General features: G+C 36.5%; 1 protein-coding gene across 1 annotated transcript in view; it reads right to left on the bottom strand.

Annotated features, from left to right (window-relative positions):
• The window catches only part of LOC129257896 (NEDD8-activating enzyme E1 catalytic subunit-like), a 33,974-nt gene that overhangs the window by 3,768 nt on the left and 2,327 nt on the right, over window positions 1-27,879 (bottom strand). The window contains exons 3-14 of the mRNA XM_064096279.1: window positions 23,933-24,013; window positions 20,741-20,823; window positions 18,704-18,784; window positions 10,389-10,432; window positions 9,807-9,871; window positions 8,996-9,154; window positions 6,332-6,434; window positions 5,849-5,962; window positions 4,977-5,067; window positions 3,522-3,603; window positions 2,406-2,506; window positions 959-1,077 (exon numbers count right to left, since the gene is read on the bottom strand). Coding sequence (XP_063952349.1) covers window positions 959-1,077; window positions 2,406-2,506; window positions 3,522-3,603; window positions 4,977-5,067; window positions 5,849-5,962; window positions 6,332-6,434; window positions 8,996-9,154; window positions 9,807-9,871; window positions 10,389-10,432; window positions 18,704-18,784; window positions 20,741-20,823; window positions 23,933-24,013 — 1,123 coding nt within the window. The remainder of the gene's footprint in view (window positions 1-958; window positions 1,078-2,405; window positions 2,507-3,521; window positions 3,604-4,976; window positions 5,068-5,848; window positions 5,963-6,331; window positions 6,435-8,995; window positions 9,155-9,806; window positions 9,872-10,388; window positions 10,433-18,703; window positions 18,785-20,740; window positions 20,824-23,932; window positions 24,014-27,879) is intronic.

Here is a 27,879-nt window from a genome sequence, read left to right as displayed (position 1 = left end):
CAAAATAAAATATCTACTGTTTTTTTCCTTTTTGTAATAAAACCTATTCCAAAGCATTGAATGGGCTGATAATTTCAGGACGTAATCAGTGTCTGAAGCTTCTTGACATCCAATCACTGAATTGTAAGATAAATGCTGAAAAAGTGCTTTTTAAAGGAGAATGAAACCTTTGGATCAAGATAGCTTGTGTGAAAACAGAAATATCAAAGAAATAGATCCACAAAAGTTTGAGAAAAATCGGACAAATAATGAGAAAGTTATGAGCATTTGAATATTGCAATAACTAATGCTATGGAGATCCTCACATTGGCAATGCGACAAAGATGTGTGATGTCACTTGTGAACAACTCTCCCCATTACCAATAGTATTTATTTCACTTAAACTGCCTCTTTTATCACATCTATCAGTAGATCATGTGTTCTTTCTATAGGAGGGCATGTAATACAGATTTTTAAAGAATACATCATGAATAAAGAGTTTGTATCACCATTAGAAAAAGCAAAAAGAGACATTTTGGGGGTATTTTATAGTCCATCAAAGGGAAAGTTGTTCACATGTGACATCACACATCCTTGTCGCATTGCCAATGGGATGATCTCCATAGCATTAGTAATTGCAATATTCAAATACTCATAACTTTCTCATTATTTGTCCGATTTTTCTCAAACTTTCTTTGTCCTTATTCTTTGATTTTTCTGTTTCGACACAAGCCTACTTGTTCCAAAGGTTTCATTCCCCTTTAAGAAGCCCCCCCCCCCAAAAAAAAAACATTGCCAAGAGGGGGTGCTAGATACATAAGAATCGAATATTTGGGAATTGGCTATAAAAAAAATCAAGGGCTACTACACTTCAGTAAGATGGCCATGTTAGATAATTCTCAAGTATATTTCACATTGTTGACCCTTTGCCAAAGATTAAGACAGACTTTGAACTTGGCAACTTAAAGGTGAGGCTGACCTGTTAATTTCTTTGGTAGATTTTCCTTTGTTCTTTTCCTGATAGACTCCACACTTTGCATGTAAAGGGTTTTATTCCTTCCATCTATGGTCGTTGTGATGCTAGGTGCTTTCATTTGTCTGCAATAACACATTAATAATAATAATAATGATACAGATGATAAAAATAATAATAATAATATAGGGTATTCATATTGCGCACATATCCAGGCGTTCATAGCGCACACAGCTTTTTAAGGAATTACTTCCTACTGGTACCCATTTACCTCACCTGGGTTGAGTGCAGCACACTGTGGATCAGTTTCTTGCTGAAGGAAATTACGCCATGGCTGGGATTCGAACCCACGACCCTCTGTTTCAAAGTCCGAAGACTAATCCACTGGGCCACAACGCTCCATAATGATAAAATGATAATAATAATGATAATAATAAAGATGATAATAATAATAATGATGATAATAATAATAACAATAATGATAATAATAATAATATATAATAATAGTAATAATAATAATAATACATAGAATTTATATAGTGCACTTTCCATTTTAATTTGATGCTCAAGGCGCTTCAGAGCAAATTACAGAAAGGGAGAAAAAAGTACCTAGCAAGTTCGAAGTACATGTATACAAGGATAGCCTATAGTACATATGTAATGAACAAAAAGTAAAAAGGTCAATTATTGAGGAGTAATTACTACTAATACTATTAATAATAATAATACATAGAATTTGCATAGTGCACTTTCCATTTCGATTAGATGCTCAAGGCGCTTCAGAGCAAATTACAGAAAGGGAGAAAAAAGTACATAGCAAGTTCGAAGTACATGTATACAAGGATAGCCTTTAGTACATATGTAATGAACAAAAACTTTTGTATTGTTTGTTTAAGTTTTCTACGATTCTATGCTGCCGTCGGAAAAGTAGTGTCTATAGTCTCACTCTGCTATGCAGGTGAGACAAAAAGGATTGATTGATAAATTGATTGACTGATTGAGGTTTAACTACATTACTACATTTATTTAAGCGCACAATAGAAAGCCCTCTCTATGCGCTTTACAATGTAAGACATAAATATTAACATAGTATAAAAAAAATTGTAAGAATGCAAACTAGCTAAAAGAAATAAATTGGGAAATCAATCAAGCAAGCAATCAATCCAGCAAATTATCAACCAATTATGCAACCAATCAATTGATCAAGCAATCAATCAACTAATCATGCAATCAAGCAATCATCAAATAGGCAATCAATCAATCATGCAATCAATTGATTGGTCTGGCAATTAATCAATCAATTTTAGAATCACTCATGCAATAAATTAACCAAGCAATCCAATCCTTTAAGCAATCAATCATTCAATCAAACAAACATTCAAGCAAGCAAGCCATCATCAAATAGACAATCAATTATATAATCGATTAATCAAGCAACCAATGAAGAGCTTACAATGTGGCACTTTCAGTGAGATGGTCGACTAGCATTTGTAATGTAGCATCACGTTGTAGTTCTAGAGTCTGAGTTTTTCTACTACAAGCCATACAGTCTTCCTGTATGAAATAAGTAAATAAAAGAGTGAAAAATTTGATGAATATATGGATGAATGATTGGACAAAAGAAGCGATTGATTGTGGGAAAAATGGAAAATTAGAAGAATGCATAAACTAATTTCACTTGTAGTTCCTCGAATTTTCATAGATAATATGTTTACTAAGTAAAATAGGATAAAACAATGATATTCCCCAATTGAAGTATTGAATTAAATAGCAGCCGAGCTTTGTCATCAAGTGGCTTAATAATCACTGTATTGATGTTTTCCTCTATTCATGATAGGACTAAAGTGTAAAAAAAAAAAAAATCAATCACAATCATTTTAAAGGGGTACTCCGGGCTGAAAATAATTATATCTAAATAAAGAGTAAAACTCACTGAGCAAAGAGCTGAAAATTTCATCAAAATCTGATTACAAAGAAGTTATTTAATTTTAAAGTTTAGCAATATTTTGTAAAAACAGTTATATGCATGTCGTCATGAATATTCATTAAGTGGGCTGGTGATGTCAAATCCCCACCTTCCTCAATATGTTATGACATAAAATCATAATTTTAAAATATTCTCATATAGGTGATAATGATATGTAACCCTTATAACAAAATAAGTTGAAGCAATGAATATCTAATGCATCAAATCAGTTGTCAATCCATTTGTTTTTTTGTTATTGGAGGAAAAAAGATCAATAAGCAAAATTTTATGTAATAAAATACATAAGAACAAGTTGGGATATGATATCATCAGTTTGCGCATTGAATATTGATGAGGACATGCATAGAACTATTTCACCGAAATAATGCAAATCATTGAATTCATTCTTCCTTGTCCGATTTCGATAAAATTTTCACTGTTTCGTTTGTGTGATATTTTTTATCTGTTCAAACCATAGAATTTACATAATGGAGTAGCCATCTAGGACACAAATTGAATCTGGGATCTCCATAAAAATTGAAATTGTTTGCAAGATTCTAGCAATGCCCTCAAAGAGTGTTCAAATGGAGTTTGAAATGATACCTTTCTTTCAGCCTCATATGTGTATGTGTATAAGCCATCTGTGTCATTGAAGACCATGTAATTCTTCAAAGGGAAGGAGCAACTAAAAAGGAAAAGAAACACATCATAAAATCAAACCTGTATAAATCAACTGACACGCATACAAAACAATTTTCATTATAAACTTGTTGATTTTATCATGATATAAAGTTATGTTGATGGAGCTTTTCTAAAAAAAATACAGATCCATCTTTAACTCAGTGTCAATGTGCAAAGCTGAACAAAAAATTCAATCAGGGGTGCGTTTTATGAAAGGACTTGTCGGATGTTTTTCTGACAAGTCCCATTTTATCTGACAGTTGCGATAGGAACAGTGCTTCTCAGCCAATCAAAATCAAGGGAAGTTGTCAGATCTGACAACTTGTCGGATGAAAATGTTGATGAAACTCTCCCCAGGTCTTGTCGATTGTAACTCGCATTCCTCAGATATTGACTATTCCAAAAAGGACTGTTTAATCATATTCATAACGATAATGCAGAATGTCAAGTTCGGACAGAAGAAGTAGTAGGGGAACAATTCAAATGAAGATCAACAGTCCCTCCACCACCTTCACTGGGTGTTGGTTGTGGTGTGTGCCTGTAATCCCAACTAGATGGAGCAAGAGACTAATTGATGCAGAGGTTTTGAGCCCTGGTGGGTGTTTCATAAAGCTGTTCGTAAGTTAAGAGCGACTTTAAGAACGACTGGTGACCCTTTCGTGTGGTAAATGGTATATGCACCAAAATGTTAATTGGCAATGGTTTAGCGCGTAAGAAAGGTTCACCAGTCGTTCTTAAAGTCGCTCTTAACTTACGAACAGCTTTATGTAACGGCCCCCTGGTGACATTAAATGTCGGTCGCAGATGTAAACAATCACATCTATCAGGGTTCCCAGCTTTTTGAGAAAACAAAATTCCCTGATTTTTCCCTGACCTGATGAAGTTTAAAAATTCCCTGATAATTATTTAAACCCATTCCCAGTTTCACATGTTTTCTACGTTGTTGCAGTGAATTTAGTAAATGCATTTTCAGTATAAAAACAAAAATGTAAAACTAATTAGTACCACCATAACCAGTCATTCAATGGATGTTTTGATATGCAACAAAAATACAACAGAGTCTGACTGACTACCGTGCTTTCAACTTTTGGGCTGATCAAAATTCCCTGATTTATTCCTCATTTGATGCATTATACCCTGATTTAAGATATTTTTATCAAATTCCCTGATTTTTCCCTGACTGGAAAAAAATGAAATAATTTTCCCTGATGGGCTGGGAACCCTGTCTATTGATATCTTCTAGTACTAAGAGACATTTTTCCATTGTATTATAATCTTTATAAAAGCGGAATGCTATCATCATCTAAGGGAACGGCTGACAGTCAAGATGTACGATTCTTTCCTTTCAAAGTATATTTGTCTTTAAGTTTAGTTTACCTTGTTGCAATTTTGAAAGCTTCGGTGACGCATTGCGCTGCAATGACTGCATTGGTTGACGCTACTGCTGGGATTATTCTCTTCACAACACCTAGGAGGAACAGACGAACGGAAAAGATAAAGGAAACGGATAAAGAGAAAGAAAGACCAAGAGTAAGGAAAGGTTGAATTAGATCCTCTTCACTTATATATACATACATAAGCCAAGATTGAAGTTGATCCCTTACTGTGATTCTAAGTTATTCCAGAACAAGATATCTCCATGAATACAATGACCTTGGATGACTTTTGACCTTACAACCACAAAATGTAATCAGATCTTTGTCACTCCTACAGACATATACTCATAATTGAATCAAGTTTGAAGATGATCATCTGACAGAGCTTAAGTCATCATGAGACCAATAAATGGACGGACTGACAGACAACCCCAAAATGGTGACACAATATTTGCTTGGGTCTTAATATCTCAGAGGGCATAGGGTTAGAGTTAGGATTTGTAATATAGTTTTTGTTTCAGAATATTGTAAAGATAAGGATTAGGGTTTATTCAGTTTAGGTTAGGTACCATGTTTGGCTTAACGTGCAGATTTTCCATCGCACAACTGTCGTCAAAGCAAATGTCATGGAATCTTCCAAAACATGCCTCTGGCATTTACATACCGTGGGTTGGCAAAAATATTGAAACAATACAAATGCATTAACCCCCCCACAACAATAAAAGTAACAGATAAACAGAATGTGAGTCTGTAGGTAACTCCGTTGAAATACCATGGGTTGGCAAAAATATTGAGACATGTATAATAAATGTATTTGCTCCTCCACAGTAATAAAAGTATCAAATAAATAAAATGTGGTGTCTGAAATGATACCTTGTGTAAGCCTGTAGGTAACCCCGTTGATATTAAACTCATCAGCTCTCAACTGTGCCTTCTCAAAGATCCACTGAACGTGCGAAGGGTCATCTCCATCAATGATTACACCAGCTGCCAAAAAATACAAAGCCACGAAAAAAAAAGGAGATGTATAATGAATTTTGGGGAGCATTTCATGAAACAATGGCGATTGCCAATGACAATAGTTATAAGCTACTGAAATCCAATATCTTCTCTTATCCTCATTTCTTCCTCTTTTTTAAAACTACTTGCAAAATCTAGAGGGGGAGGGGGGAATCGCTGCCCCATGTAGCGCCTCTCCAAGTGGAAGTGATCAAAGTGCAAATGCATCTGTAATAAAAACCTTTGCATATTTCAAAGCCTGAAAAAATAAAAATAACCTGAAACATTTTGAAACCTTACTTCTCCCCCAGAAAAGAGATAATCAGACTGTTTAATGCATGATATGGTCTTACTTACCACCGAATGGTTCTTCCTGTGGCCAGAGTAAAACCTTTGCATACTCGATGCAATGTTCTGGTAGCCTTGGAGTGTGGGCTATTGTACACATAGGAAAATTTACCTGAAAATTCATTACATAGAAAAAAATAAATGCATTGGATACAATTTATCATTGATGAATTGTCATTTCATTTGATAATGATATATTTTAATTCAATTTATTTAATGAATTCTTTTCTTTATTATTTTTGTATATTGAGGCAGGGTGAATCCTTTATTACTTTTCAGGAAAACCATCTTACAGAGTATTTATCATTATATCATCGTACTGATGACTACAATAATTATCCTTACTATAATTTGGCTAATCTTGTGGGTCCTTCCGTTTGTTTGACGGCGCTTTTCTCTGTGGTTTTCCACTCAATTGAGCGGGAATTTTTTCTAAACATGGTTAAATTGTTTGCAGATTGTCATGAGGGGGGTTGTTTGTGGTATTTTGGTCGCATTATTTTCGCAGCCCTGAGTATAGCTTCGAAGTTCCCAGTCCCCTTTACCTCTCTCCGGTCAGCGAAATTTAAAGCACTGCATGCAGTGTATACAGCCACATGCATGCGGCCACACGCGTGTGGTTACATCCAATATTAGGCCCCGCTGAAGATACCACTACACGCGTCACTTGCACTTATACTCTATGCAGCGGCAGTAATCACAAGCGCGTAACACAAGCGATGTGTATCTTCTTCTTCCTGTAAAGTACAGACTGCCATTGGCATATTATTGTACTAGAAATTGCGACGGTACACGTTGCAAAACTTCATCACAAAGGTTTTATCTCTCGATTTCTCTGACATACAAACAACATTCTCACTTAAGTTCACTGTCACCTGCTTGCCGATCAGGTGAGAAAGAAGTGAGAATATTATTTGTAGGCCTAGAATCTAAATTCCAACATGATGAAGTTGTTTGGTTGAGTCAGACAATCAACTCAGTGCTATTAAGTTCCAAAACCCCAAAATTACAAATTTTTTAATTGCTATTAACCCTTTTATTGAAGGGCAAATTTGATCAGATATTGAGTTCTGCACATTGGTAACACTGACATTTTCTTTCTTTGCTGCGCACGTTCAACAAAATTAATGTCTCTAAAATTCATTTACAAATAAATTAACTATATTTAGTATTATGTTTGCCAATTCATATGTTAAACTTTATTTATTTCTGTGTTATTAACAAAATACAAATGTAGTATGATTGCTTACTGAATCATCGTGTTCTAATACATTTTTCCATTTTATAGTTAGATTTGGATTTCACTCTGTAATGATAATTGAAGTTCTTCCTCCAGTTCAACACAAGATGCTTAACTTAATTGAACCTTCTAATTAATTGAAAGAGAAGTCTGCTGTGAATCAGTTGTTTAAATATATTTAATCAATAAACTGCTTGGCTTTCAGTGTGAATAGGCAGTCTAGCTGTACATACATGTCAGCCCCCCCACACACACACACCTCGATAAAGAAAAATGATATACCCCCTGTGATGCCACGGGTAAATGCTGCTAGTAATTATAATTGTGTTTTTCTATTCTTTCTTTCTTTCTCATACTCTCTATTATTCATCCCTTGACCCCCACCCCCCTCCATCTTTTTGGTCGTTTTCCATTTTCATTTTTATCTTACTATTTTATTTTTATTCATTTTCTACTCCATCATTTTCTGGTAACTTGATGCCTTTTGATATATTTTGCGTATAACAATCTATGTAGAGCATAATTTTCTACAAGCTCTGCTTTTTATTTAGGCTCCTCACTTTTTTTACATTTTGTAGTGTACCTTATGTTAAATACTTATGTTAGATAATTAATTTGATCACTGATACACTGTTTACGAATACATTTGTTATGTATATTATGTTATTTGTTTTAAAAGAGGAATAAATAAATAAATGAAATGAAACAAATTAAAGTTTTGGTCAATGAAGAATAAAATCTTTCTCAAAAGTACTAAAATTCCAATCAGCACTGACATCCTTTTGTGAATACATCATCAAAGTTAATGTTAAAGGGGAATCCAGCCTTGGCCATTAAATGTTGTGTTGGGAAGGAGAAAAATAAATTAAACAGAATGGTGAAAGTTTGAAAGAAATCGGACAAGCAATAAGAAAGTTATAGCTGCTTTAAAATTGAGATCACTAATACTATGTAAATTTCAAATTGGCAACTGGGTAAGTAAATTATGACAAGGGGCAAGGACAACTTTCCCATAGGCCATGTACTTTATTATCAGGGATTTGTGGTTTTCTCCTTAGTACCCATTCCCCTGGGGCAGTAATCTAAATATAATCCAGGTAGTATATTGTTATATGTCCTCATGAAAGAAAAATATAATTTTGCAATAAAATATTTGGGAATAGTGACATTTTAGCCATAATATGTATTGGAGTACATGGAAGAGTAGTCCTTGCCTTACATCACTATGACATCCCATATGCGGCCAATTTGAAGTCTCCATGGGTATAGTGATTACCAATATTTGCAACTTTTAAAAGTTCATAACTTTCTTGTTGTTTGTCCAATATTGTTCAAACTTTCACCTATCAACTTGTCTGATTTTTCTTTTCCTTATAAAAACAAGTTTTCATTTGGGTTGGATTCCCCTTTAAAACAATTTGAAATGAACATACCTGAGGAGGGTAAAGGTCAAGAGTGCACTCGATACAAGGGGTCATCCCGGGCATGATGACCCTAGCGTTACCTTTGAACCCCTCCGTACCACCGTCTATCATAGGCTTTATAGTGTCTGGATCCATGTTTCCTTCATCATCGTAGCCAACCATGCTTAGCTGTAAAACGTGGAATGAACGCAAGAAAAAATTATTTAACACCAGGGTCATCTATGCTATGATGACACTGGTATGACCTTTGAACCCCTCCGTATCATTGTCTATCATTGGATAAACAATGTTTGGATTCATGTTACTATCATCATTGCAGCCAACCAGGCTTATCTGTAAAACAGAATTAACACAAAACAGAAATCATCAATGATATTAGGGTTATAAAGGCTTTGATGACCCTTGTATGACCTCTGAACCCTTCTGTGCCATCATCTATCATACCATGTCTTGCTTTATGTTACTCTTATCTTTCCAGGCTTAGTTGGAATGTAACAAGGAATTTAAAAGGGAAGAAAATACATTACAATTACACTACATTAATACCCTGCTTTTGCAGCAACTATCTTTAAAAGTGAAAAAAGTTGCAGCAATTTTACAGATATGCTCTTTTTGCGGACATTCATGAACAGGGTTCAACTAAATTTCAAAGTACTAGCTTTAAAAATTCTTGATTATCCTTTAACATATAAAGTTTTACAAGATTGAGAATCAAGATCATATTAAAAGAGTGAATTGAATCACTGTCTTTAAGACAAGACTAAAGATACCCAGTAGTGGAAAGTTAATATTGCAAAGGAAGCAGCTCCTCAATACTTGCCAGCATTCCATTCATCCACCTTCTGGCAACAATGGAATCTAGGCCGCATATAATCAAATGAAATTCTGCAAATGAGAAAGGGAAACCAAACTAATTATGAAATTGTAACTGTACATGAGCTTTAAAGGTTTGCACGGTGGCGAGACTGAATCGACTCCTATTCAAAGAAAACATGGTACATTTTACTTGTCACAACTGCAACATAACTGCAATGAAGTGAACAGAAACATTTAAATCCATGCCCCCAACAAACCCTGGGCTCCGTAACATAAAGCTTTGCGATGAATTGCAAATATGAAAGAATCCCACACATTGGTCCCTGGTCAGTATTTTTAACCTAATGCGCGTGTAACATTGATATTGATTGGTCAGTTCATTTAGCGATTGATTGCTAATCTTTGTGTTACGGAGCCCTGGTCTGATGATTAAATAAATTACTACAATTGTTTAAACTGAATGAAATGAACAAAGTCTGATATCTTGACCACTATCAATATCAAACTGACATCAACTTTTTTTTTATAAAATCATAAAATAACAATCAATACACTGTCAATTTGAAAAAAAATTATTTATACTTACGTCTATAGAAAGATTCATCAAAACTTTCTATTCTATCAAAGTGACTGAAAGAAAATAGAAGTCAAGGCAAATAATTTGACCAGAAAAGTTATTAAAAGAGTAAACTCATATATGAAAATGGACCTTTATAAGCAGCATACATCCATATCAATATTGCACTCATCTGATATCTTTATTTGCACTAAAATTACCAGAAGACGAAGAGAAGAAGTTTAGTTTCATGTTATATATGAAAAAGATAAGTTTTAAATGCTAAATTTAGTATTCTAATTTGACGATGTGATTATTCAAATTAACGAAAGAGCACATTTGTGAAAGAAGAACGTGGGTCTTTATAGCAAAACTAAACCATAAACCATAGCAAAACAAAACCTAGCCATAAATGGCCTGTGAATATCAATGCATGGGCTTGTTATTCTGTGGGAAATTTCAAGGGAGCCAAGGACACGCCCTTAGTGATAGCTAAGCTACTGCTGTGCGGGCAGTGCCTCTAAAATACGTCAAGGAATGCAAGGACGTGCAGACCACGTGACAGAATTGAAAAAGTGTGTTCATTCTTACTTTAACAGTTAGGGATTATCCCGAAAACAGTTAAGAATATAATACGTTTATTTGCTAATCAGATTTTAACTTCAGCTTTTTGTTAATTTTTTCTTGACTCTTTGTTTCTGGAAACCTCAATATTTTTCACACTGCAGCCAGACAGACAAATAATTTCACAAACTAGTTCTGCCTCTTAAACAGTTTCAAGTGTATTATTTTGTTAGTGAATTTTAAATCTCTAACTTTAACTTAAAATGGGCCGCTGGAAAGCTGGATGCGGCCATGGCACACCATGCAAAATGGAAGCTAGCACTGCCAGTAAGACTGCAAAAAGAGTGATAACTAGATCCAGGATCGGAGGAAGGGGAGTGGAAAGAGCAGACAAGGAGTTACAACAGCAGGGATCAAGGGTAGTGCAGCCCGACAGACACTCTTAGGACATGGGCTATTGGAAATCAGTTTTACACCTCGGGCAAACCAGCTGCAGTTACCCTGACAGGTGAGGTTGTCAGTGCTGTGAAATCCAGTACAGACACTATCGATAATATTGTGAGTATTGCTACTGAGAGTGATGTTGTGATATCCATTTGGTAAGTATTGTTCCACAATTGTACACAATTTGTCCTACAGAGGAATTGATTCTATTGGCCAGCTCAGGGAAGGAGATGGAGGAACAGGAAGGCCCCCATCAGGAGGAGGAAGCCCCCCACCAAGCCTCCCCGGCTGCCAGTTCACACACTGCCTCCCAAAAAAGAACTCGGGTGAGGCGCGAGAGAAGGAAGAGAAAGGCAGCGAAAATGAGGGCTATCACCATGGATGTGCCGCGACCTCTGGCCCCCCATACAATAAAGGGCAGGGCCAACATTGCTGTGCCCCCTCAAAAATAGGGCCGTAGGACGAGGCAGGGGTAGGGGCCTGGAAAAGTATCTGACTGCTGGTTCAATAGCCAACACTGTGCCCCTTACCCCTTGCCTAGCCTATGATACTCATTTCCACCCGGACCGAATCCAAACAAAAACAGAAGAGTTAGGGGAACTGGGGAAGCAGCCTGAGCAACCCGTTGACTTGGTCGGAAAGGTCTTAAACTACTGTTGCCCAGAGAGTTACATATCTCCTGACTTCGTCAACGAGTTGGTCAGGCTGCAGGAGGGACGAAATACCTGGAAGATTGCAATGGGTATTCACCCTAAGCAAGCAAGTACTTTCACCGAAAGGCATTGGCAGGACTTCTTCGGCACCTCGATAACCCACGGGTTATTGGGTTGAGTGAGGTGAGATCCGACTTTACCATGTCCCCTGAAGAATGGCCCAATCAGGAGCGGCTTATTAACGCCCTCCTTGATGTGGGCACTCGTGGTAGGGTGCTTGTTCTTCATCTACGAGGTGTCAAGGACGGGACCAGTGTTCATGTTATTAGCCGTCGCTTGATAAGAAAAAAGTGCCCAAAAGGCCAGAGAATTCACTTACACTCATTTAGTGGAACTTTGGCACAGATGAGAGCCTGGACAACCGAGTTCCCGAACTGTTTTTTTGGCCTATCCGGACTTACCAGGTGGTTCTCTGACTACCAGAGGACTGTGGTGAGGGAGATTCCTGAAGGCAGGCTATTGCTAGAAACGGATGCCCCATACCTTTCTCCTTGCCCAGGAAAGCGGTTCAACGAACTAAAGTTCTTGGGCAATGTCGGAAGGTTGGTGGCTGGCCTTTGGGATATCCCACTGGCGCGGCTAATGGCAATAACCACAGCCAATGCCCAGAGGCTGTACTGCAGTTAAGTACCAAGGGCCTTAAACCATACTATTATGATTTATGGGAAAGCCAGCCAGTATTTATTTTAATTGATTAGAATGGAAAAGCCACCCAGAGTTATTTTCGATTAATGGGAAAGCAACCCTATTATTCAAATTGTGGGAAAATCACCCAAGGTAATTTGCATGACATTTACAACAGAGCAAACAAAGGTTTTTTTTTTATTTTTTTAATTGATCAGTTAATCAATTGAAGGCCCAGAGTGTCAGCATCGAATTCATACTTCCTTAACTTGGCTGACCACTCATCACCATAGCTATATGTGTTTCCACATCTGTGTCTTCAAAGTTATTACACTCCATATACCTACACTTTTTGGCTTTAAACGGCAGAGCTTTACTGGTAAGACCTGGAGCCCTTTCATGTATATGGGGGGACTAGGTCTATTTTAGACTGAGAAGTCTGCCCGACGTACTGGGCCGGATTGTCCAGATTATACACACCAAATTGGAAGGTCACTTTATGGTTAACTTGTGAATGCCCCCGTACAAATTCTAAGTGGGAGTTAGGTAATAACAAGAGACGAAACATATATATATAGATATATATGTACTGTTTAAATTAAACTTACCCAAGGTGCCTTATTGTAAGAAATGCCATATGTGTCAACATACTATTTCAGACTCCTCACCGTGGGCATGAAGTTGTTTTCAACAGACTGGACCTCGCATCTCCCAGTCGTATCCCCTAGCTATGCATACATTTATACTCATATTTACGTATATATTTCACTTAAAAAGTAAAAGAGATTTATAGGGATAAATCTTGTCGGTCGGGAGGTGTGTGGTGAAATATATATGTATTTGGCTTGCCATACTTAAGGGCGCATGTACGTACACATCTCGTGCATAAGGCCGATTCGACACACATATGAACAGAACTGGATTTGGATTGGAACTGAAAGACGTACTTACAAATCCCTTGGTTCCCGGTTCTCAGCTGGATCTACAGCAAGTTGTATTTCGTAAGTTTTAAGTTATAACCACTCGCAAATATTCACAGTAATACCAGATCAATAATGGTTGGTTCACCTCGAAATGTAGGTACAGGTATAGGCCCAGAACTAAAACAGGTATGATCATGGAACAATGGACCACCAAATATAGCAATAGGCTTGAATAAAAAATGACAAACCCTCGACAATTGGAAAATGTGAACTCAGAAGGGCTCAATAGAATCAATCTAAAATCAAAATTATGGGGAAGTCCACATGCTAGGAGTTACCAGAGCATCAAGAAAAAAATCTGGAAAGAGGAATTTGTTGACCTCAATGGGCTATCGGGGGATCAGGGAGTGACCATCTGGTCTGTTGGCTCACAGGGGGACCGATTAAGATTCACAATGGTCCAGGCCTGTCAACATCTTTTGTTGAAACTGATAGCTAGTTCTCGAAGCAAGATCATTAGTATAGAGTTGTGGATAAGTGCATTCCTTGTGTATGCAAGTGTAAGTGTATATTTAGAAGCACACTGGCCCAAGTGTTACTGAAATATTACAGCATCATTAGGTAGGCCAAGTTATAAGTAACAGGTCCTACAATATTCAGCAAAGCTTTCACACACCATTAACACATCTAAGCCATGCTTGGGAAAGATTGATAGAAAATTGTGGCTAATATATGTGGTAGGAATAAGTTCTCTATAAAAACATGGGGGCTCTAACCCCTCATCAAGCTACAGACATGGAGACTACAGAACTGACAGCTATGCTTCATCCAGTTCGTCCACCTTCCGGCCAGCAGGCCGGAGAATGGATGCAAAACTAAGGCCCTCGCCTGGTCAGCATTCCTCAAAAGCCAAGCTCATCAAAGGTGTGCTATGAGTTCAATTTTGGACCGGGGCCTTGCAATCAGCAGCAGTGCAGATTTTTGCAACAAGAGCAATTCATGTTGCACTCCTTGACATGGCAAGGTCAAATGCCCGAAAAAATGGAAAAAAAAGTAACAGGAAGCCAGAAATCATCATGCTACTCTGAATGTTGTAATTCTACATGCTGGCACCAATGACATTGGTAAGCATCTGATAAAAGAACTGCAGGCAGTCAGTCGAAGAGACCTCTTGTCAACCAGACAGCTGGTTCCAGAAAGCCACATTTGGCTGTTTTACTTTGGACGTGGAGATGGTCCACATTCTCAGTCAGCATTGAACATCTGTTGCAAGCCAGTCAATAAATACGTTTGAGGGGAGGTGAGGAGAATGTTCCGGGCATCATTCCTGAAGAACAACATCGTCACACAAGATCACAAGCAGTATTATTGAGACAGGATACACCTCTCAGCCAGTATCTACTGATTCACGACTTTCGGATTGTCCAGTACATGCTAGCTGCCTCAAGGCCGATAGTGTCAGGCAACAATGGCAAGAAAAAAAAAAGGTCTTGGGTTTTCCCTTTTGGATGTTTTTTTTCTTATATCAGTCAAAAGTTTCAACACATTAGCGAATTATGTCTTCAATAGTCATTTTTATTTGTTATTTGTTGAACTGTATTTTAATGTTAGTGTTCTTTTTTTAGCACCAGCTAATGAGGAGAGTCTTTTAACAGAAACTTGATTTCTTTTGATAATCCCCAGGCATTAGCTGGTGTTCTTTCCTTTTTTTGAGTGTTTTTTTTTTTTTTTTATATTGTATATTGGATATTGTATGATGATTATTTTCAATGTAATGAATTTGACTACTGTTACAAGTACAATGTATACCTGGAAATGAAATGAAATAAAATAAACACCACAGAGGGGACCTTATACTAATTACATGTAGGTCAAGAATAAACAAGAAAGGAGGACCCAACCTCCTAAATTCCAGCTGGATGTCTTCCTCCCGACAGGTGAAAATGAACAGGTTCCCCCTCCCTGAATTCATGTTCATGTCCTAAAGCCTCTCCCCTCCTATATTTCGGACACATGAGATGACCATGTATTAGTAAGTGATCACTGACTAGGGGAATCTGCACCCCAGGAATACAGTCTGGAACCCAGTCTTCCTTCAAGCAGATCATTTGACCTGGTTTCCTGTTATGTTTGGCCTCCTTCACCGAGGTCTCCATTGTTTAAGTTTGGCTTGAGAGATATTGTTGAAAACTATGTTCGGATTATCAGATTGTACACGTAAGTGGTATTTCAATCTGGGAATATTCCCCATTGGGGCATTTTCACCACAGATGGACACAGAGGCAAAAAAATCAAGTTGATATTCATGTCAAATGCTTTATGTTTTTTGATAAAACAAGACCTGAAGTTTCTGAGACAAAATTTTTTTCCGACTCTGGCAGCCATTTTTTATTTCAAAATGGCTGCCAAAGTATGGATACAAATTAGTGTTGAAAATAGTATATATTGATACATATTTTGTTTTGACAGATTTTTAAAGAACAGGTTTGATCCTGATGTTTTCGCCTGTGATTTAGCTTGCTATTATAACACTTTTTTAAATCCCACAGAAAGAAACACCAGTAATTCATTCATCTGATTAAAAACATTGATGAAGTATGTGATATGGTATGTAATGTCAGTTACCGAAAACATGAACTTTTTTTCCCATTTCCTGGAAAAGAGGATCTATTATATGAAACTTGGTAGATTCCCTCTCTAGGTAACACCCCTCCCTTCTACACCAAAAATAAATATTACCAATTAACAATGAAGCCATAGGGTACCATTAAATATATGTAATGTCAGTTACCAAGTGGAAAATGTAATGTCAGTGACCGAAATGTAATGTCAGTTACCATGATAAAACGTTGGTTACCAATATTGAAATGCAAATATGTGGTCAATTTTATGGTGAAGAAATATTGTATACTTGTTATTTAAGTCTTTCACTTTAAAAGTCACACCAGAAGGAGCTTGCTATTGACTTTTAAAAGGTATAGTTCACAAGGAATACTACATGAAATTATGAAGGAAGTTGCATTCCCATCGTGCAAAAAAAAATTACTATGAAATTGTTTTGTACATGCACTTACCAAGTACCTAATTGTTTGTATCAGACAATTTTTTGTTTGATTTTCGGGGGGGGGGGGGGGGGGTAGGGGGTACTTTTCCCAACCTATTGCCTAAATCTGCAACATTTTTTAAGCTTAACATTGTGATGAAGGAGATTTCCAGGGTCCCTTTTTTAGTTTCTAGGATTCTTTTGAGCATTGCCTCGCTAAAAGTAAATTCCTGGTTTTTATACCTGTTAGTAGTGTGGATGTGTGATACAATTTTGCTTTTGGTTTACAAGTATAGATGAAAAGTGAAATTTGACAGTTCTGATCAATGTTGCATGGATCTACTAAAACTGTGGGGTTTTTTCTTCTAATTTACAAATAGTTCAGTTTCAGTTTAGAAGGTGGAGTTTATTTTTTGTTGACAGCTTAAAAAAGAAATTAGCAAAGAAAATGATTAAACAAATTATGAAGAGAATTGAAATCCGACAGATATGAACAAGCATTGCTTGCACTGACCAGAATAGAAATCAATAAAACTACATGGCTGCATGAGATTCGGGGGAGGGGTACGTGTAGCCTAGGGGAGGAGACCCTTATTCATTTTGCCTTTTTTGAGGGGAGGGGGAGGTTGGAGAAGGAAAAGCTTTAAAAATTAAGTCAATATAAAACTGATGACTATATCATGGGTGTATAGTCAGAAAAATCCATGTGTACAGTCAATGCAATATTAAATTACTATAGGAAAACATGTAGCTGCTATGACCCCACCCGCCCCCCCCCCCCCAAAGTAAGTAAAACATACATTTCTTATCTTTTGATAATTAAAAATGTGAAGTATTATGAAACTTTTATGATTTTAAAAAGCCTTACATATAAGTACCAAGAAAATTATGCCTTTGAAAATCATATAGCACTGGTAAATGTTAATGTGTATTGTCAGTTACCGATAAGTAATGATAAAAATGTTCAAATCAAAGAAAGGAATTAAGAAAAAGAAAAAGTTTTTTCATTAAAATGTTCCTAGAAACTCAGGTATACTTCCACATCAAGCTCACTTTCATGTGAAGCCCTGCACAGAAGATACAATGCAATGATTCCACACATTTGACTTCCATGTGTTATCTCTATGGCAAATAAAGTGTAATGTCAGTTACCGTAATGTCAGTTACCAGTATGGTTGTGGAAAAATTATCATAGCCCCCAAAAGACAAAAATGAATTGTTTAATATTTTGACACATCTTAACCTAGTAACGGAGGTATATTTACATATTCAAATTATTACTCTATCTACTCAGGGACATGAGATATTTCAATTTTAATCAACACCCTGAAATTGCATGTCCTTTTGCGTAATGTCAGTTACCGACACATTTTTGCTTGCTGATGCGTAAAAAAATGTGGTTACATAGCAAAACTTAGTATCAGAGTATACAGCAAGGTTCACTTTATTAACTCTATCAAAAGCAAACTCCCATCATTTGTTGTTTTAGAGATACACACAATGAAAGGTGTGAAAACATTGTGCCGTGTAATGTCAGTTACCGTGAAAATGCCCATTGGCAATAAAAGCTTATAAATGGCAGTTTCATGTTTGAACTGTATATATTCTTGCAATTACTGTTATCTACCATTTTCCCATCAAATCAAATTAAAGCCAAAGAGACCTAACTCCATAAACAGTTAAGAGTTTGTTGATCTTCAAATTATTGTATAATTCAAAATAATTGTTCGCTTAAAAAAATCTTACTAGAAATTATTGTAAGTATAAATTGATTATGAGTTTCTGAATTGGCAGATAGGAATAAATTCACCGTACTCATTTTGACGAACCTGAATTTTAAACTAAATTGAATTGAATGTCTTTTCCCTCATGCATCCAAAACTCAATCAAAAAGTCCTTCTAACAATAGCTTGATGCACAACGTATGAACGAGATGCAGGTCAAAGCTGTGTCTATTCTGCAAGCAGCTTTTCTATCCCAAATTTCATTTCAGAAGATACATAAACAATGGCACTGACTATTTCTAAAGGATACGGTGTAACTTTGCAGCCTGCAACTCTGTCATTGATGAAATCAGCTGCTACCGTTGCCTTTGCTTTACCAACATCCTTGGTTCTGTATAAAACAGACATGTATGATACAGTCAAACAAATATAACTGATAACTATCATCAGAAGATTCACCATCATTTCATGACCTTGTTCCTTCAATAAAGGAATTTCATGCACCTTTTTTTCTGATTAACTGACCAACCCAACTTAGCAAAATATTACTCCTTGTACTACTTTCATTCTACTTTTTTAGGACTGCCTTGAGTAGGTAGGCAAGGTATGGTAGAAAGCTAAATGTGCTAATAAATTGAATATTTTCTGTAAGAGATTTGTGTCACATTAGGCTGGGTTCACATAGAAGTATACGGTATTCTCTATTTGCTATTCGCTATACGCTATACGGGCATGGCGGGTCACATAAAGGTAGCACGCGTGTCCTACTTTAATATTCAAAATGGATACTTCAGACGAAGAAGATTTGGCTCTTCTCCTACTGGCCAAGGCTGAGGAGGTACATATGAAGAAAAGAAGAACGGTTTTTTCCTAGCTGAAGTTAATTTCTGAAAAAAAAAGAAAAGAAATCATATTTTTTCTACATAACTTACTAAGATTCGAAAATAAGCTTGTTTTGGACTAACTTCAAGCAGAGAAGTCACCTCTGCAGATTATTAAACTTCTATTTAATACAACTTTTAATGATTTTTTTTAATGGGGTTAGTTCAGCCAGTCCGTCGAGATGGGCTTATTTGATCCATATGATTTTACACACTAAAAACTAAAATTTTATTTTTGGGGGAGGGGGGGGGGGGGGGTTGAGGAATGCTATTGGAAATACTGTAGTTATGTTTCCAAAGTTATATTTTAAGATTTCCAACCTGTATCAGCCTAATTGATTTTATCAATCATTCCTATTTTTGATTTGATGACGTCATTTTTAGGGGGGGCTTGATTCTACTCCCCCATCCCAGCTCTGTGAAATCATAGCAAAAGTGAAATAATAAATAAATCATTAGTAAACAATATTTCTTGAATGAAATATATTTCCACATTATTATAAGAATAATTAAGTAATTAATCAAACATGACTCAGCGATACACAACAACACAGCTCAAGTAGCCTTCGCTGCGGACCTTTTTGACCTTGTATCTTCAGTCATTTCAAGGTCAAAAAAGACAGAACGAAAAATGCAGAGCCCACATAAATCATACAGCATGCATGTGCATGAGATAAACTCGGAAGTGCTGGATAACTTAAATATGACGGCATGTGCTAAGAAATTCCAATAAAATGAGTACCAAGAAATCATTTCATTTGAACTTACCTCATTTAACCAACGCACACAGTAAATATTATAGGGAAATTCAAAACACCACCTGTCACGTCTGTATACGCTGCACGAAAATCGAACAAGTACGATTCCTAATATACCAAACTATACGCAGCTATACGGCATTTTCGTATAGTGCCTTCTCATGTGACCCGGTATTAGGAAATCGTATTGTTCGATTCAAGCTATTCGCGTGCCCTCGAAAACGTGCACCGTATACCCGAATAGTATACTTCTATGTGAACCCAGCCTTAGGGAACCAAACTTTATACTGGAGTATGAATCGAACCTGAATTCAGAATACAGGCCTACATATCTTACAAGAAATTAATGCAGCAGAAATTATGTTAGGGTAATTGAAAAACAGATGAAATGAGAATATGATCACACATCATGGTATGCATGAAAATACTGATTACTTAGGTCACACTACCACTTTACATGGTAATTCAAGTTTTTCTGTTCAAAGATCACTTGACTGTAATAATCCACAAATCAACCAAGATAAGAATATGGCAAAAAGAAGCTGCTGAAAACTGCTTATCTAATAAAAGAGAGCCAATGGAGTAAATTAGAAAGTAAAAAATGCCTCCGACGAAGATTCTGCTAGGATCGAAAGCTTAGGCCCCTTTTTGACTTTCTAAGATAAGAATATAACAAATGTAAAAGAGAAAGAACTAATTTTCACTTGCCTGAATAAAAACTGTCTATTTAAGTTTGACAGGTCAATGGTATCCATGTCGACCACATCAATATTGCGGAAACCACTCAAGGCCTAGAAAAAGAATAGATTTCAAAGATCAAATTTCTCATCACTTATACAAATGACATATCTGAGCATACATGTATCTATTTAAACCATGAGTTTAGAAAGAAAATTAGTATGAAAAAACTTGGACTTGTAGAAAGTCAACAAAATATTTTTAGCCTAACCAACTTCTTCCAACTGAACTTATATGTACAATAAAAGTAAATAGCACATGATAACAAATACAAGGCATGTTATAACTAGCTTTGATTTGCCACTGGAGTACCTGTAATAATCTGCTAAACATGCCAGTATTTGTCCTGTTAATTCTTTTACTTTCAACTTTCCTCTATTTTTGAAAATCATACAAAAATATCGTCTCAGAGAGAAAAAGATGAGCATGATTTTTTTTCTGATATGGCAAAATGAGGAAAATCAGAAGGGAGATGAAAGAAAAGTCCAACTTACTTCTGGAAAAAAAATGGCATTCCTGTTAAAGCTAAATAGGAGTTGGTTACTAGATCTAAATGTGAAAGTAGCACATCGTAGTCAAATGAATCAAAAGCTTTGCTAAAATGTCAGCAAAAATAACCAACAGGAATTGCCTTTTTATACAAAGAAAGCATTATTTGCTGTATAGGGACTTTCCTGTAGAGTAGGATAGATGAAAAACAAAATTATCTTGTATACATTCAACTAAGTTCAGTTGATTTGGATAAAATGTTAGATACAGACCAAATTAGAATGTATCATGAATTTGGGACATGTCAGAGTAAGAGTTCTGGGCCCCGTCTTACAAAAAGTTACAACTGATCTGATCAACCTCAAGTGTATGGAAATCCATCACTGTCATAATTTTTTCTTTAGGAAATTTGTGCCATGTCCATTGAAACCAAAGAGAAACAAACTGAATTATCAAGAAAACAATGATTATGTGAATGTACATCATATCTAAAAAATATTTTGAATAAACATGCATTTTAGATGTTGACGTTGCTGGCCTTCCATAGTTGTGGTGGATCGGATCAATCGCAATTCTTTGTAAGACGGGGCCCAGATGTCCAATAAAAGTTTTAAGAGTTACACAATAAATGAGAGAAGAGATATACACTGATGATCTAATTGATCAAAGATCGAGAGAAAAGAACCACTATATTGTAGATCACAACATTATTGCTATCCAATGAAGATGATAACATACCGATATTTGCTATCTTATGAAGATAACATATTTGCTATCTATTGAAGATAACATATTTGCTATCTATTGAAGATAACATATTTGCTATCTAATGAAGATGATAACATATTATGTTTATCCTTAGCAATATACACTGGAAGGTGAAGTCAGCCCTAATACTAAATTGGGTTCCAAAAGAAACTGATCAAACTTTACAAGGGCACTGCACAATCCCGATCAGTCAAATCGAACAAACAGGCTAGCTTCAATAATCTTTACTAAGCACACGTGGATAATTGTGAGATTGGTTCAATCACAGAGGGGCTATAGCCCCTCACATCAAACGGTTTCAGATTCCAAAGTTACAACATGGCAAAAGGATTTTTTTTTAAATTCTCAGTTCATTACACATGTCCTTCCTGGGCATGTTTAAGTGATTGGCTCAATCACAAAGAAGCTACAGAAATTTAACAGAGGATAATCTGAACACGGTGTGTATCAATGTGTACCTCCCTTAGCCACACACAGACAAACAATGAAACATTCGGACACCACCTTACACAAACAGCTTGTACACCCCAAAGACCCTATCCCTGATCACAGACGTGATGGCGTAGTATACAACATTCCTTGCCAGGGATGTGACGGGTCTTACATCGGAGAAACAGCCCGACCGATAGTTGAACGCATTTCTGAACACAAGCGCGATGTTCGGTTACAGCGAACTGACACATCCGCGGTGGCAGAACATACTTGGGAGAAACAACACCACCCAGATTGGGAGGGTGTACATTGCATTGCCAAAGAGAGACATTGGTATACACGCAGGATTAAGGAGGCTATTAGTATACGTCTTTGTCCTAACAACTTCAACAGAGACAGCGGGATCGACATCCCCGACTTCTGGATGCGAACCATCAGACAGCACAATACCCCCTTGCCTGGCAGTGCACGCCGACCCGATCGTTCCCGGCCCCGAACGAGGGACCGCTCAGCTAGTCAGCCCCCGCCCACGGGAAACTAGCGAGCCCGCCAATTTTGTCTAATTTGCATATCGCCGACCCACGGCGTATTTGCATATACCCCCGGCTTATTTGCATATACGGATTACCGGCCGCACCGCATACCGACGCAACGGATCAATGCCCACCTATTGTTCTCGCGTTCGTGCGTACGGTCCTGGAGATTAGTATAAATAGAGTACGTTATCAGATAATTTTCGTCACTTGATAAAGAGTTGCAGCGGCACTCGAAAGCTCGTGAACTTGTAAGCTAGTGAACACTTTTTGCGAGAGTGATCACGAATTTCCTAGAAAGCCAGTGAACACTTTTTGCGAGAGTGATCACGAATTTCCTTGTTGACCATAGTAGATTGCGAGACAAATGAATACCCTCTAGCAATGAAACATTGTGTTCAGATTATCCCCACTTACCAGGACATAACATGGGGATCTGTGTTTGGCTACAGGTGTGATTGATAGTAAATATGTAAAGTTTAATCAGTTTCTTTTGGAACCCAGTTTAGTTTTTTTTTTTAAATAAAAGTGGAAAAATGAAAGACACATTGCATGTATCATCAAACAAAAAAGGTTTGGCAGAAATCCATCAAAAAGTAACGGAGTTAAGCTGTATATCATAAATTCCATTGTCGGTTTTATGATAAATGATTAGGTAATTTTTATAACATTTATTTCATGCACACTTACAATTAATTAGAATTTTATGAAAAAAGGCATTTTATGATACTTCATACTGCATGACATACCTTAGGGCAGCTTGCATATGATGTTACTAGAATATTAAACAATAAACTTTTGAAAAATCGTAACTATGGTAAATTTTGATATTGTCTAAGCAACCAACAAATGGAGTGACATCAAGTTGTGTCTTTTATTCAATAATCCCAGTGCTAATTTCTCAAAAGAATGATAATAAAAATGCAATTGGGAATCTTACCAAATCTTTAAGAATCTCGCAACCAAGACCTCCAGCCCCAATCACCAAGACTTTCAGATGCTCCAACATGATACCAAGAAGCTATTAGGAAAGAATATAACAGAAATGAGAAGATACACTCGGTACAGACAGGTTTGATTCAGTTTCTTTTTTTTCAGGGCAAATAAAATATTGATAATATGCAATATATGTCAAAAACTTTCTCCACTTGTACAAAGATTAAAGTATACATCCGAAGAATCAAAAGTATTTTATAATGACTTTATGTGGTCATCATTGTAAAGGGGAAGTATTACTAATCAGATATATAACTTCACTTTTCAAAATAGTGATCAGAGTTTGCAGAAATCAGCTCTCAAAAATGATTTATTTTCATGCCATATTTCTGCCTTCCACCGGTCCTCTTGCGAGCTCCAGCTGAGTGACGTCACACAATGAGCAGAGCAGCTGAGCTGACAGCAGCCCATTGGAGACGATCTTTCCAATCAGCGTTTTTTGCTCTTAGAATTGTTTATTGCTCTTAATATTGGTCTTGTTATATAGATAAAAGTTTGAATTTACTGAACAGTGAAAAAAAGTGCACATTTAATGTATTTTGGTAACCGATATTTAGCTTAGAATTTTTTTTTTTTCAAGAAATATATGTGAATAAACAAAGCATATTTTCACGTAGAAATCACACTTGCGTCACATTAATATTATAAACAATATAAAGCATAGACATTCTTCTTTATGACTGAACAAAAATTATGAAATTTCATTAAGTAGCAAAGTCAGGAACCACAAAAAAAACACGGCAATATCCATCGCGAAATGACTGAAATTGCAGTTGAATTGCCGAAGCATTATTAGGCAACAGCGGCGAGCGGACTTTATTTCATATATCTTAAAAATGCCTCTCCGGTAAGGCAATGGTCTGTGGCCAAATGCGTTGGCCAATGTTTTGTCATGTGCGAGGACCCTGGTTCGAAACTCGGATTTTTTTTTCTGGGCATTTTTTTTAAATTCCTTCCCCGTCCCTACCCATCTTTTTTTCTCTTTTTATTTTCTTGTGAAATTCTATTCAGACCTGTATTTATCAAATCTTGCTTCTTAATTGCTGCTTTTGATTTTCAAGTTCTTGATTAGATTATTTCTACTCTTATTTGGGATGGGAGGGGTAGAGTTAAAAGTCAAGTCCACATCAACTAAAAATTATTTGAATAGAGTAATTTCCCTTGTTGTTTTTACTCAAAACAGTCATATACACAAAACAATGATATGCAAATTAGAGTTGTCACTCACATCACATTCGTTTCTATTTTTTGTGGCATTTTGTTTTTTATTCTTTGCAGATTTGACGATAGGAAACTCTTCATCTGATCACAATAGGTTATATTTACGGAACTGTTAAAATAGTGATTATATAAATTTGAATCAAAGTTTTTATGAAATTTCCTGCAATATCTTGTTATTTTTCTTTAAATTCAAATGAATTTTTGATTGCGTGGACTTCTCCTTTACTCTTAATGTAGGGAATGCATAGCAAAATTTATCCAGAAACAAAATTGTCTTAGAATATGCAAATCAGTAATTGGACACATGTTCACTTTTCTTTCATCCAGGCCACTTCCTCACATCCACCAGGCTTTCAGTCTTATAACAAAAATGATGAACCATCACACAACAGCACACAACATTCACAGTGCTTCACAATAAATATTTCACTTCTGTTCATACATGCAATAAATATTGTGGAAAACAAATAAAAGGCGTACCCATATTCAAATACCGTTTAAAAGGACAAATATATTATACCTTTCGAGAAAAATCAGCACGTTAAATATCTGATAACAAAACATAATTATGGGGCACTGCAAGAAACTTATGTTCAATTGCAAATCAAGCGTAAGTCTTAAATTCAAATTCAAGCGTAATAAGGTCGAGTTGCAATCGCAATTCAACTACATGTTTAATCAAAGGACTTACCCTTGATTTGGGACGTGTGATTGAGTATAACATTTCTCGCAAAATGCCCTAGTAACATTAAAATTGTTCTTTCGTTTAAAGTTGTGTGTTATTATTTTTGACAAGCTGTATTCCTGTCCAAGTCAAATTTCTTAGTTCTCTCCAAAACTGTGCTCAAAATTGTTTCCAAGATTGATAAAGAAAATTTTTCTTTTGTATCATTATCAGTCCACAACTTGCAAACCGTAGGTCCTGGAAAGAGTGAAGAAAAAAATGGCTATATCCAAATCATAGTAAAAGGACATGATGGAATCTCCCAGATTGAGGTAGCAAGCAGAGACCAGAAGTCACCAGAGTCAGCAATTGTGCAGATCTGTGTGTAGAAGAGAGAAAAAAAGAAATAGTTTAAATAATCAAATCAAAGTATGAATTTAATTATCGTGATGATTGATGACGTGCGGTGGCATGTAATTCCCGGTCAACAACAAATGATAGTAGGTTAAGACACCTGAAAAGTTCCACTCAGAACACTGGTGCTCTACCTCAAGTGATGTTTGTGCAGGCCCCACTCCACTTCACTACCGCTACACTACCGTACATGTACGCCACACCTACCCGGGTAGGTGTGTAGCGTAGTGTAGGCTGTAGCAGTAGTGAAGTGGAGACTACACGAACATCACTTGAGGTACGGTGCTCTCTGAGTCTCTGTGTCATTACAAAGATTGCATTTATCTTCATTGTTGAAGGCATTACGCATGCATATATGCAGCAACACTCTTATCAGAAAGAAACACCAGACTCTAAAAGTCTAATTTTGGCCGGCACCCAAGGGTTCATTACATGCCGCCGCGCAAAGAAAATTCAAGCCATAGAAGTCGTGTGTTGTGGACCCAAGAAGTGAGATCCCAGCACGCGCGACCCACTAGTTAGAAATCCACTGCCAAACGCGGTTCGTGGTGCGAGGTTAGTATACTAATACTAACCTCGCAATACGTGTGAGTGATTTTGGCCAGGAATCAGGGTAATCACTGCTGAAAATTTGTCTGGCTTCAAGACATCGGCATCATGGTGATATATTTCTGTGTATAATAAAAACTTAAACATTCCTCTGAAACAGCAGATTTTCAGCCATGGTCCATACCAGTGCTCCTAAATAATTTAATCGCCTGCCTGAGTCCTGACCAGTTTTAGAAATCTGAAGAAAAAATCTGCTGGAATTGTGCAAAAACATTATTTCTAAAATAAAGACTTTTTAATTTTAATAGTATACGCCAAAATGCATGATTCTAAACTTATATCAGATCTGTATCTGTCATCTGACCTGAATGCATCGTCAGAACAAGTACAGTTTCCAAACATGCTTACCTTGACTTTTGACTGGATCAAACAGCGTAACCTGCAACATGCATCGGGAGCAAGTGAATGGGACCGTGCAGCTTGGAGTTTTTCAATAGTTAGTAGAGCAACACAACGAAGACTGTCGAGTGGACAAAATCAATCTTTCCAGTTCACAATTCAATAAAAACCGGGCAAAATAACACAGTTCTGGTTCCCTTATAGTCTGAAGTTGTCGAAAACAGAATTCGGATATCACAATACATGAAGAAAACGGTAAATTCGAAGAAAAATAGAGACCAGGAAGGTGAATCAGCTATCAGTGTACTGCTGGCTTGAACAGAGCTAGAGAGCGGCTGAGTGAGTCGATCATCATGTGACGTCATTATTCTCGACTGTATTTAATCGCGTTAGTGTGTGTCTGGGGGCGGCTGGGGGGCTGAGAAGGGTCTCTAATAATTTCATATCTTGCATTTCCACGACATCAATAAGACTTTTTAGTGACATATTTGTGTATAAAAAGACAAGACCTTTCCATTCATATATAATTTGTCTATAATCATCACTTTCGTGAATTTTCTTTGGATGTATACTTTAATAATAATAATAGTCAGTTCTTGTATAGCGCATAATACATTATGAATAACGTCTAAATGTGCTTCCAA

The sequence above is a fragment of the Lytechinus pictus genome, chromosome 3 (genome assembly GCF_037042905.1).
Source record: "Lytechinus pictus isolate F3 Inbred chromosome 3, Lp3.0, whole genome shotgun sequence".
Classification (NCBI taxonomy): domain Eukaryota; kingdom Metazoa; phylum Echinodermata; class Echinoidea; order Temnopleuroida; family Toxopneustidae; genus Lytechinus; species Lytechinus pictus.
Note: the sequence above shows the minus strand (reverse complement) of the source record. Positions and strands in the feature narration are given on the sequence as shown.